The sequence below is a fragment of the Zingiber officinale genome, chromosome 6A (genome assembly GCF_018446385.1).
Source record: "Zingiber officinale cultivar Zhangliang chromosome 6A, Zo_v1.1, whole genome shotgun sequence".
Classification (NCBI taxonomy): Eukaryota; Viridiplantae; Streptophyta; class Magnoliopsida; order Zingiberales; family Zingiberaceae; genus Zingiber; species Zingiber officinale.
The window spans coordinates 88,476,868-88,489,920 of record NC_055997.1 but is presented as its reverse complement, the minus strand read 5'-3'; the positions used below and the strand labels follow the sequence as shown (position 1 = coordinate 88,489,920).

The 13,053-nt window shown below is 40.6% G+C and overlaps 1 protein-coding gene across 2 annotated transcripts in view; it reads right to left on the bottom strand.

Annotated features, from left to right (window-relative positions):
* LOC121996843 overlaps nt 1-5,211 on the bottom strand; it is a 45,457-nt gene extending 40,246 nt beyond the window's left edge. Inside the window, exons 1-3 of one of the 2 annotated variants that reach the window (XM_042550974.1) lie at nt 4,774-5,211; nt 4,646-4,704; nt 3,955-4,036 (exon numbers count right to left, since the gene is read on the bottom strand). In XM_042550974.1, the coding sequence (XP_042406908.1) occupies nt 3,955-4,036; nt 4,646-4,704; nt 4,774-5,073 (441 nt within the window). In that variant the 5' untranslated portion in view covers nt 5,074-5,211. The remainder of the gene's footprint in view (nt 1-3,954; nt 4,037-4,645; nt 4,705-4,773) is intronic. The other variant, XM_042550973.1, reaches the window with a different exon arrangement.
* Nucleotides 5,212-13,053: the final 7,842 nt, after the last annotated feature.

The window sequence follows — 13,053 nt, the reverse complement described above, 5'->3', positions numbered from 1 at the left end:
CCCTCCAATGCTTGTTGGAGGTTAGCATTTTATCGAAGAAAACTAAGCCCACTCGAGCTTGGAAAAGAAAAGTCCCCGGTTCGGACAATTTGGGATAATAAAAATAATGAAAAAATCGGGAAGTGAGAGGAATATCGTGCAGGCGAAACAGAACCTCCACCCGCACAGCAGCCGAAAGGAGTTCGACACTAGTTGGTGAAGAGATGTGAAAATATTTACATACGGCAGGAAAGAAGTGGTGGATTGGAAACCACAAACCGGCGGTAAACTGATCCCTAAAGAAACAAAGACAACCGGGCGGCGGAGCATTTGGTCGATCGGAAGGAGAAGGAAGAAGAACCTGGTAATCAGAAGGAAACTCATAAGCGACTGTCAGGCTCTCACCGTCACTAGCGTCAAACCTAGACTCAGTAGAGGTGTACCAAGGCCCAGGAACGGCGACGGGAGGCTGTGAAGAACTCGCCATCGCAAGAAGCAAAGAAGGCAGCGAAAAGATATGATTGGAGGGAAGGAACGCTTACTGGAATGTCGCTGGAGGAGCAAGAGAGGAAGGATATCGCCGAGAAACAAAGGTGGAGTATCGCCAAAGAGCTTGAAGATGAAGATATGCACAAGGAGAAAGCGGTGAGCATGAGTTTATAAACCCCAGGGGCGGTCGATCGAGACCGTCCGATCTAGGGTCGCAGAGATCTAAGCAGAAATCTGGTCATTAAATTCAAAGCGCTGAAAGTCACATCGCCAAAGGATATCCGCTTGTCACGTCAAGCGTATGGCGGTAGCAGGAGGGACACGTGGCGTTGGGCCACTTTAATGAAGATAATTAAGAGGCATGAAGGCGCGCCCAGCTATAATGAGCAGGGATTTGTACGATCTCCAAGAAATACGGATGACGTAAACCTAGATCGCGCCCACCCAAGGAAGCGCAAGGATCTTGCTTGTGTTGATCGGCATAAGTAGACGCATCGCCGAACGACAATCTTCAACAGGTCGATCGGCAAAGAAACTTGCTAACACATTCGCTCAGTTACAAGGGAGTGGTCACATAGCCGATCGTCAAGCTACGTCAGTCCGATCAGAAGCTAAGGATTATCATAAGTCGATCGGGTGAAAAGCGTAATTGACAATTTGTCCAGTCAGTCGGACTTGCAACCTCCTTCGACTAAACTTGAGAGGGAGGCATGTGATGCGGCGATAAGGAGGGATCTAGTTGCCACGATGGAGGTCAAAGTTAGGGCGGTCAACGTTCAGGTATCATATAGCCAAATGGATGATAATTGTATTAGCCGATTGGACGATATGCAGAATCCTGGCCGAGCAACTACCCCGCTTGGCCGGCAACAGGACTCAGCACGAGCGCAGTGAAATTCTGGCCAAGCAGCTACCCCGCTCGGCCCGGCAATAGGACTCGGCACAGGCGCAGTGGAGTTCCGGATGAGTAGACGCGACATAGGCGCAGCGGAGTTCCGGACGAGTAGACGCGGCACAGGCGCAGCGGAGTTCCACTCGGCCTAGCAACGGACCCACTGTGTTATATCTCGGCATCCTTTTGGGAGTTAGTACCGCTAACTCCAGGCATGGTGAATAAGAAAATCGTACGACGGAAGTTTCCACATAATGCTAGGCTTGTTAAGGTATTGTGTCAGACGCTTTCTTTTCAGGAAAAACTTCAAGAAGCGTGCTCGCCTGGGGAAGCGTGCACGCGTGCTACAAGAACTCTATATAAAGGAGGGTCCAAGCATCGGCGGAGGAATACGATATACACTATTTGCGCTACAGTGTTCATTCTTGTTGCTCCACCTTCTACATCATCGTCGGTGACTGACTTGAGCATCAGAGGGCCAACGTTGGGACCCCTTCCCTGGCTCAGCACTGACATCATCTGTTTTACAAGGCAAAGCGGAGTCCACGGGCGGTCAGCGGGACCTCCACATCCCCAGCTTTCCATCTCATCGACTTTCGGACAAGATCAGACGGAAAACTCCGAGAGACACGTTTAAGAAGGTATGGACATGTATTTAGATGACCAATAAATGCTCTAGTTAGGCGATATAAAATTATGACAAATATGCACATCAAACGAGAAAAAGAAAGACCAAAAAAAGACTTGATTAGCAATAATAAAATCAAATAAAATTTATTTAAATATAGATAATGATATAGTAGGAGATATAACTCAATGACGTAAAAGAATCCATATAGATGATGATATAGTAGGGAATAGGTAAAATGATCCATATAGTCAATCTCAGCTAGTGAGATAAGGCTTAATTGTTGTTGTTATTGTTTGTTACAAAAAAATAATGAAATAAGTTGTATAAAAAAAAAATCTCAACTATTATCATACCACATTAATAAAAAATAAATGTCATACATCATATACAAGCATTGCTTCTTGTAGCATTCTATATATGTAGTGACTTATTCAAGAAAATCCCTCCTATGCAAAGACTAATTTCATTTGTCACCTCTATCCCTCTCCTAGATGCAACTAGACTTTGTTGTTGCAAAAAAACTAGATCACTAAATTCGAACATTAAGTATGCTCCTCCTTTCGCCATCTTACCAATATACTCGATCAGTTCATGGTTACCCATATTCCATGTTAAACCAAGACAATTATAATTTTCATTATCATCTCCAACAAATTTTCATTGTGTATAGTAGAACAAGCTCGACCAAGTAGGGTCTTATTCCCATCATCGCTCTCACCCCTATGTCACACGCATATACATTGTAGTTGTAAAATTGCCTCAAGCTCCATTCAAACAAATTTACCAACTTCAGGGATGGTTCATGCTATGAAAAAGCATGATTGTGCCAGTTCTCCCTTTCTCCCTTTCCTAGTGTCAGATGGTCATAAAAAGAGCATCAATGGATGGTAACCTCCTCTCTTTGAGCCGTCATTAAACATCTTCCGACAACCAACCATAATATCTCCATCAAATTATTACCTCTTTCATTCCTTGAATAATCTGGTTCCATCCCTCCCATTGTCAAGCAACTCGAAGTCTTTGTGACCCAGCATGCATCATATTTCAAATTGTGCAAACTGGAAACAGCATTGCAATTTCAAATGCTTTAAACTTGGAGACACCAACTCTTCCTACTCCAATGTCATTCCAATATCCTATGCCATCAGTTCGTCACCACCAAGAGATTATTCACTTCCTTTTCATTCAAATTAACTATGATCATCATATCCCTCCTCCCCAGCATCAGTTTGTCACTACCAAGAGATTATACACTTCCTTACCATACTCAATCTCAAGTACCCTAGACCACACAATTTTTCATAAAATTTCTACCAAGTTCTAGGGCATCCTCAAAGCAGACCTACTGACATCTTTCATGGAAAAACTCATTTGAGCATGATCATGTGGCTTTTTCCCTTCTGATTTTTCAATCGATCATGGTCATTTAGCTATGATTGAGATAGCATTTTCGAGCAAGCAACAATAGAGCCATCTCCAACTTCAAGTGGATCAAGATGCAATTGTGATCCCAACAACTTTTGTCTTCATGCCTTTGTCCAGGTTTGAGTAATATCTAGTTGTTGTTTAGCAAAATTAAGTGTTCTTTTCTCAATCTTCTATTAGGTAATTTAAATTATCCTATGCATAATCTATTTCCCTACCTAAGGTGCAGAGAATATAATGTTTGTTTGAGTACAAAAGAGATAAAAGGAGTTTAATTAGAATAAAGCATTCAAAAAGAAAAGAAAAGAACTGAATAAGACCAAAGTCCTAGTTCTTGGACATCAGCCAAGAGAGACCTGTCTACAAACCTGGGTAAATTCAGAAAACTATGGTCCTCTAGATAACTTACCCCACCAAAATCAAACTTTTATAGATGGATATACAGTGATCACCTGGTTAATATAAATTAAGTATTGCACAACAAAAGCTGAATACCGATTCAAAAGTCCTTTGCATAAGAATGAGGAAAGTGTCATACCCATGGGTCCATCGCGGGAAAGTTTACACCTTTCTGTAACTTAACTTGAAGTTGCCCGTCATATATTTCACGAACAAATTTCCTACCAAATACGATAACAACAATAGTAATACAACTCAGAAGAGATCAAGTAAATGACACACTGATTAGGTTCTTACATCAAGGAAAAGATTCTTTGAAACCTTTTACCCAGTAGCAACACAAGCCCATGGATGTGATATCAAAATCACACCTATGAAAGCATTTCCAAACGGCATGATTACCAACACAAACGATTTAAAGAAGCAATGGACATTCATTACAAATTTTTTTTTTAAAAAAAAAAAAGGAAATAGGGCTACACTAAACAAGATGAGAACGACTTGATGGCAAGTGTTGCTACACCCGCTTTCATGATCGATGAAGTATGAAGAGGAGAACCAGTAAACCAGCAAAGATTCACACGGGCAAGCCCATTGCAATAAAAGGATAAGCTAAGGATCAGTGCTAAAGAAAACAAAATCAGGGGAAAATGCATGGCTTCTTTGTAAAATTCTCTCAGGTATCACGAAGCTTCGAGTATACAGAAAAGAGAAACAAAAGGAGAAAACGATAAAAACCAATAGAGTAAGCTTTAAGTATATAGAAAGGAGAAACGGTAAATCAATGAAGATTCACGCGATCAAGCACATCGCGAGAATAGAATACGTACTCAGACAGGAACACTGTTTGACAATCAGTAGCATCAACCTCGCGCCATCCGACATCATCCTATTCACCAAGAAATCAACAGTAAAGAGAAAAATCAGGCAGCAACAAGAATAAAACTAAAGAACACACCGGAGGGTTTCTATAGGACTCAAAAGCAAACCCAGCGAGAATAACGGCGAGATTGAGATCGAAAGAAGGTCGCTCCTCTTCCATTATGAAGTTCCCAGAGTTTTTCTCGTCGACGGAAACCACGTGGCTTCGATCCAGTCTGCGGATTGACCTACCGAGCCTCGCTTTCTTGAGGAAGAACCAAGAGACGGTAGAAAGTTGAGGTTTCTTGAGACGAGGACTTAGGGAGCGAAAGGAAGCGACGAAGTGGACGGGGGAGAGGCGAAGAAGAGAGGCCTGCGAGCTCTTGAAAGAACCCATCGGCTAGGAAGAATGCAGCACGGCGTCGAGGCACCCTGAGCCCCTGAGGGAAACAGTAGAATATACTGGAGGATGCAGGCGGGAGAGATGAGGATGGGTAATGAGACGTAGCGGAGAATGTTCCTGAAGCAACCACGGAGTGATCATTTTCTTAGTATTTCTGGAACCACATTAATTAATTATGGTTAAAAAAATCGTCCAAAATTCAATCGATTCCGGCACCAAAATCTAGGATGTCAATTCAAATGAATTAAATGAGTTTAGGGATTGAGTAGAGATTTATAAAAAAAAAAATCCAATTCGATCGGATCCGTTTGAACATAATTCAAAAATTCTAAACATCCGAATAATTTAAATAATCTGAATAATTTTTAAAAAATTACTATTTTTTTCTATAATCTTTAATTTTATCTTAATATTTTATTATTATCATACAAACCTTATATTAGTGATTAAAAAGTATAATAATGAGGTGTATTTAATTAAGAGATTTTATGACTTTAATTTGTTGATTTTTTTTTAATGATAGATTGATATAGAGTTAATAGATTTTTATTGACTTTTATTTAATTTCATTAGTTGTAAAAAGAATTCTTTAGAGTTTTATAGATTTTTTTATAAGGCTTTTGTATACATTTATAAATTTTTTCATGAAAATTTATGGATTTATGAGAAAGAAAAAAATCTAAGGTTAGTTATTGTCAATATGATGAACATCGCTCCATATTTGATTTGCTATTGTATCTCTCCATGTATTGACATTTGCTCGTTGTTATTCTTGAATAGCAAATAGTTGATCAAAGCAATCAATATCATAAACTTGTTCTGACAAGGATGATGAAATTTCATTATCTGGTTTAATAGGAAATTCATTAGAACGACATTCCTTGCGAAGAAAATTATGCAATTTGGCACAAACTCGACTTGTGTTATATATGAAAATGGATGAGTTGTTTTAAATATTTTAAAATGTGATTTAAATATTCCAAATACCCTCTCAATGATGTTCCTCAAGGAGGCATGACGAAGATTGGCAACTCTTTTTTCATTTTCTAGGTGACGACCTTGGCCAGTGAATTCATGGAGATGATAAAGCACACCTCGAAATGGATCCAAAATGTGATAGCGATTCGGATATCCACCATCCACTAAAAAATATTTACCTATCAAACCATGTTTGTGGAAGCAAACGACTAAATATAAATAACATATGTAATTTTAAAAAATTACAAAATAAAATAAGCAAGTAGCATATAAAATAAAATATATATACCTTGTGGAACTTTAAATCTATTATTTCTTAATAAAACATCTATCAAAACATCTGAATCATGGACAGATTCCTCCCACCCATTGAGCACGTATATGAATTTTAAATCAAAGTTACAAGCTGTCAAAATATTTTGAAAAATCATTCCATAACGATTACGATAACTATTAGTATCATGTCCAGGCATCGTTGCTGAAAATAACTATCATCAATAACTTCAATGCAATCTTGTACCAATGATAAAATAATAACAATAATAATAGTAGCAATAGTAGTAATAAAAATAATAGAATAATTTCTTTAGTTATTTTAAAGTAAGGAAAAAATCTTTGTTAGGACCAAAAGTAGCTAGAAGGGGGTGAATAGCTCGTCGCGTTCGCTCGTTGCTCGGCGTTGCTCGTTTCTTCAAGAATATGCAGCGGAAAATACAGAAACAAATACAACAACGCTAACACGGTTGGTTTACTTGGTATCCACCTCACAAGAGGTGACTAGTCCAAGGATCCACACCACGCACGCACCCTCCACTATGAAAACACTCCTTTTAGGTAACTACCGAGGGCGGAGCCCTACAAGACTCTCAATACAAGAAGAAAGGAAAGGAAACAAAATACAAGCGTAAAACTTACAATGAGTACAAAACCTAACCCTAGCTTCTCTTCTTGCCTTTGATCCGCCTCTTGACTTGAAAGCTTTCAAGATCCTTGAAGCTGGCGATCGATCTTTGAGGCGTTGTGGAGGAGGCGCGTAATGTCTGAGTGAATCGGAGAAGCAATACCGCAGCCATCACACGCTGCGGCTTTAAGCGATGCCAGCGGTCGGATCCCGATCGATTCGAATATTCCCAATCGATCGGGAGGCTTTGGATTGATCACGGATCGATCGGGCGCCTCGTGCTCTGAAGCGCGCTGGATCGATCCGGATCGATCGGCGCTTATCGCGCGGCGGCAGCGTCCCAATCGATCCGATCGATTGGGACCTCTGGATCGATCACGGATCGATCGAGGCTCTGTTGGGGCAGTGCGGATCGATCCGCGATCGATCGAACTGGATCGATCCATCGATCGACCCTTGATTTTGCCCAAAATCAAGTCCCAAACCTCGAAACCAACATCCGGTCAACCTTGACTGTTGGTATATCATGCCTAGCATCTAGTCACTCCCTTGACTGCTAGGACTCCCTTACCAAGTGTCAGGTCAATCCCTTTGACCCACTTGGACTTTTCTCATGCCAAGTATCCGGTCAATCCCTTTGACCTACTTGGACTTTCTTTCATGCCAAGTATCCGATCAATCCTTTGACCTACTTGGACTTCCACACCGGATGTCCGATCATCCTTGATCCATCTGGATTTTCCTGCCGGCTTCACTCACGGGACTTTCACCTAGCTTCACTCACTGGGTTTTCCATCCGCCTAGCTTCACTCACTAGGACTTTCACTGGCTTCACTCACCAAGATTTCCATCACCTAGCTTCACTCACTAGGACTTTCACTGCCTTCACTCACTTTTTCATCTCGCTAGCTTCACTCACTAGGACTTCCTTGCTCAGCCTCAGGACTTTTCTTCCTGGCTTCACTCACGGGACTTTTCTTCCGGCTTCACTCACGGGACTTTCATCTGCCTAGCTTCACTCACTAGGTCTTTCATTTGCCTAACATCCCGTTAGGACTTCGATCAAGTATCCAGTCAACCTTGACCTACTTGACTCTTCTTCAATCAATATCTTATTGTCAAACATCTAAACCCAAACCAAGACTCAGCTTGGTTACCCAGGTCAACCTTGACCTGAGGGATATTGCACCAACAGTCTCCCCCTTTTTGATGTTTGACAATACCACAATAACACTTACAATCCCATATGTAAGTTAGGCTAATCCCATAGCCTCCTTCTTCATGCCACTAGGTAATGAAAGCATAAATTAAGCTCTTCATTCTCCCCCTAAGAGGGCAAACTCCCTCTAGGTAATGAAAGCCTAACTTACTCCCTTTCATGAGTCCTTTCATTCTCCCCCTATGACCTTCCCATAGGTAATGAAGGCCTAAGCTTAACCATACATTCTCCCCCTATTGGCACACATCAACTCATCGTTGGACACACATCAACCTATGCTCCAATTCTGGGCACACTTCAACAAATCCATTTGTTGAAGACTCTCCCCCTGAAGAGTTGCTCATCGTTGTTCACAACATCACTCGTTGTGATCAACACGATAATGAAGGTCCTATACCCTTCATTTATCCTTAACTTCTCCCTCAATGTAGACAAATACCCAACCTTGAGTATTTTCAACCACTTGAGTTTCCACTTGAAATAATGAGGATATCCACTCCCCATTTCTCCCCATTTCAAGTTTAAATGCTCAACCTTGAGCAAGTTCACAACAGAAGGTTAACCACCTTCCAAGGTTCATGAAAAAAATAATTTTCATGTCTTTAAAGAGTCCCTCCCCCTAAAGACATGGTGGTAACTTCTGTCATTGCACCAACAATGACTTGGAATCCCTAAAACATTAGGAAACCCAAATTTAGAAGTTTTGAGGTTCAAATATTCAAAATTTGAAACAACCTCAACCTAAACTTCTACTTAGTCTTCGTTAACCAATCCATCCTTGTTTTCAACATGAAAACACCCTTTGTATGTATACAAATGTATTTAAGGGGTTTGGAATGGTTACCTAGACTCAAAGAGGTTCAAAGATGCTGAAATCAGGCCTTCCCAGCCAAAATCAGCAACTTGGATCGATTGGAGTTGGGTTCCAATCGATTGAACCTTTCTGAATCGATCCACTAATCGATTCAGACTCCCTGGATCGATCGGCTGATCGATCCAGCGAGCTTCTGCTCGCGGGAATTGCCGTTTGAATCGATCCATGGATCGATTTAGGAACTCCAATCGATCCATGGATCGATCGGAGCTCTGATAGTTGCTGAAATTCCATTTCAGTCAACTTCAGAAACCCCTAGAAAATTCTACAAAAATCTAAAAATTATGAAATTTCGTGTAGACATTATTTAGGGCATACTTAATCATGGAAAAATAGCTTTCTATGAAAATACATCATATTTTCAAAGATTGACACAAACTTGAGAACTTGCAAAAACTTTAGTATTTTTCTTCAAGTTTGTGTCTAACTATTCAATGGTGATTACTATCAAAGATAGCCTTCACCAAGGTTTTCCAAAACATTTTAAAAACATTTTCAAAACCAATATCCCATCATGTTCCTTGGGCATAATGCACATGACTTGTACATTAGCTTTCCCAATGATGGGAAAACACATAACTATGTGTTTTGATGAACCTAAAACTCAAAAGAATGCACTAAATCAACATCTTGAGTTTTGTTCATCTTCCTAACATCTCACTTGTATCTATTGTGGACAAAACACATACAAGTCATCTTAGAGGTCTTTGTGAGATGTAAAATTTGGTTTTGCCCTATTCTAGGGATCATGCATGTCTATCTAGGCATTTTAGAGATATTAGACATCCACCCAGGATGTCACTTGTCAATAAGTGTCGTTAAATGCCATTCGTCCTTAATTACAAGGAATTAAACTTAATGCATGATTATGTTATGGCATACATCAAAAGAAAATAATTTTCAAAAGAAAATATCCTATTACTACATGATGTATGAATGCCATGACATGGTATTTTTGGATTTTTCATAATAAAACATGAGTGCAAAAATAGACATAATGTCATGGCATATGATGGGCAAACAATCATGGCAAGGTTTAGCATAAATAAAATATACCTAGATTAACTATCTAAGTATCCTTAAAATCTTAGCTAAACTTACGACTTAAACCTAGATTGCCCTAAAGTGCTTCAAGAAAATGCCAAAACCTAAGTTGACATTTCTAATTTCCTTGATTAATGTATGTCAATTGAAAATAAATATGTCCTCAAATGTTGGCATATCCCATTTTTCCACAAGAGTAGCACTTTTAAATTAAGACTTAGTTTGCCTTTAATTTCCTAAGAACATACCAAAATCCCAACTTGGTAGTTCTTGTGTTTTCTCAAATTTGTGTCACTTTAAAATAAAAACAATACTTCTCCAATTTGGCACATTTTACTCTTTCAAGGAGTAAATAATAATTCCATTTCATTTTCAAAGGTTAACAAAAACCTTGAAAATGCTCCTTGAGTGTCAATTTCTTCAAAGTTGGGTTAACTACCCTTCTAATCGGAGTTGACACTCTCTAACCCATCTATGGGGTAGAGAAGATGCTCCTAGGAACCCAACACCTATTGGTGCTCCTTGGATGCTCTAGGTACTCACTAGGAATAACTTCCCTAGATACCTTCCTAGTGACCTTGTTGGGCTTCTTAGAAGCCTTGGTCACATTTTCTAGGTCAACTCTAGGGATAACCTCCCTTGTGACCTTGTTTGTGACTTTCTTAGACTTCTTAGAAGTCTTAGTCACATTTATTGCAAAAATACTCTTAGGGATGACTTCCCTAGTATTTTTGGCTTGACCACTAGACCTAGGGTTTGTTCCATAACTATATGGAACTCTATGGTAAGAGGGCACATCCTTCTTAGCCTTTGGTTTGTATCCCAAACCTCTATGGCCATTGGATGACTTTTGTACCCCTAAACCTAGGTTATGCTCATTTTTCCCTAATAGGATATTTTCCATCCTTTTTAGGGTCTTTTCCATTTTATCAAGCCTTGATCTCAAGACTTGATTTTCTATCACTAAGTCCTTAGTTTTTGGTTTTTCATTTGATCCATGAGCATTTTTATTCTTGGGCTTGTATTTATTATCCTTAGTGTTCTTGCCCAAATGTCTATCTACCTTCCTGACCTTAGGTTGGGTAGTCTTGGCATGTAGGGCCACATGTTTTTCCTTAATGCCCTCATGCTTTCTATTCTTATGGTAAATTGCATTAAAATGATAAAAATTTGATCTATTTTCCTTTTTACCATAACGTAAAGGGGTAGGCTCAATAAATGTTACCTTCTTCTTTACCTTGGAGGCTCCCCCTTGACTAGTGCCTCCTTGAGCCTTGACCATCTTCTTCCCCTTGGGGCATTGACTTCGATAATGCCCTTTTTGTTGACACAAGAAGCACACAATGTGCTCCTTGCTCTTCTTTGTCCCGGGGGTGGTCTCCTTGGGCTTCTCCTTGCCCTTTTGTGTCACTTGACCCTTTTTCTTGGCCAAGTTGGGACACTTGCTCTTGTAGTGCCCACTTTCCCTACACTCAAAACATATTATATGATTTTTATTTTTAATTGAAACATTTATACCTTCTTGTGTAGGGGTGGTGCTTTCTCCTCCATGTGATGTGGATGTAGGGGCTTCCTCTTGATCCGATAGTGATGCTCCTCCATTTGATTTTTCATGACTTGTGGAGGTGGAAGCTTCTTCATCCTCTTCATCTCTTGACCCGGATGTAGAAGCTTCTCCTTTTTCTTGATCCGGTGTCACCAAGGATTGCTCCCCCTCAATCCTAGAGGTGGAGGCTTCATCATCTTGAATATGAAACAAGGAGTATGCTCCCTCCTTGTTCCCTTCGTTGCATTCCCTTGAGGATGAAGCTTCTTGGATTTCCTCTTCTTCGGAGGTTGAGCATCTCTCAACCTCGGAGTCCTCCTCTTGGTCTTGATCCAATGAGTCGCCCTCTTTGGATTCTCCTTGATTTGATACAGTGGAGGGGATCTCTTCATGAAGCTTGGCTAATTTGCTCCATAGTTCCTTTGCATCTTCAAATTCTCCAATTTTGCAAAGGATGGTGCTTGGCAATAAATTGACCAAAAGCTTGGTCACTTTGTCATTGGCCTCGCACCTTTGGACTTGCTCTTGGCTCCACTTGCTCCTTTTGAGTACTTTGCCCTTGGAATTTGTGGGAGCTTCAAAACCTTCCATGAGAGCAAACCATTGCTCTATCTCCATCATAAGAAAATTTTCGATTCTTGATTTCCAAGAATCGAAGCTTGTAGATGAATATGGTGGAGCCACCCTTGTGTCAAATCCAAGTCCATCTTGGAATTGCATCTTGAAGTTGAGCTTGATAAAATCTTGAACTTGAAGAATTTGCTCCAACTTCTTCACCCTCTAGCTTTTCTTGTTATGCTTGACCCTTCCGGCGATGATTCCGGTGAAGAGCGGCCTTGCTCTGATACCACTTGTTAGGACCAAAAGTAGCTAGAGGGGTGAATAGCTCGTCGCGTTCGCTCGTTGCTCGGCGTTGCTCGTTTCTTCAAGAATATGCAGCGGAAAATACAGAAACAAATACAACAACGCTAACACGGTTGGTTTACTTGGTATCCACCTCACAAGAGGTGACTAGTCCAAGGATCCACACCACGCACGCACCCTCCACTATGAAAACACTCCTTTTCGGTAACTACCGAGGGCGGAGAAGCCCTACAAGACTCTCAGTACAAGAAGAAAGGAAAGGGAAACAAAATACAAGCGCAAAGCTTACAATGAGTACAGAAAACCCTAACCCTAGCTTCTCTTCTTGCCTTTGATCCGCCTCTTGACTTGGAAAGCTTCCAAGATCCTTCAAGAACTGGCGATCTGATCTTTGAGAGCTGGCGAGTAGTCTGGAGTGAATCGGAGAAGCAATACCGCAGCCATCACGCTGCAGATACGACGCTAACGGTCGGATCCCGATCGATTCGAATATTCCCAATCGATCGGGAGGCTTTGGATCGATCCACGGATCGATCCAGGCCGCTGCG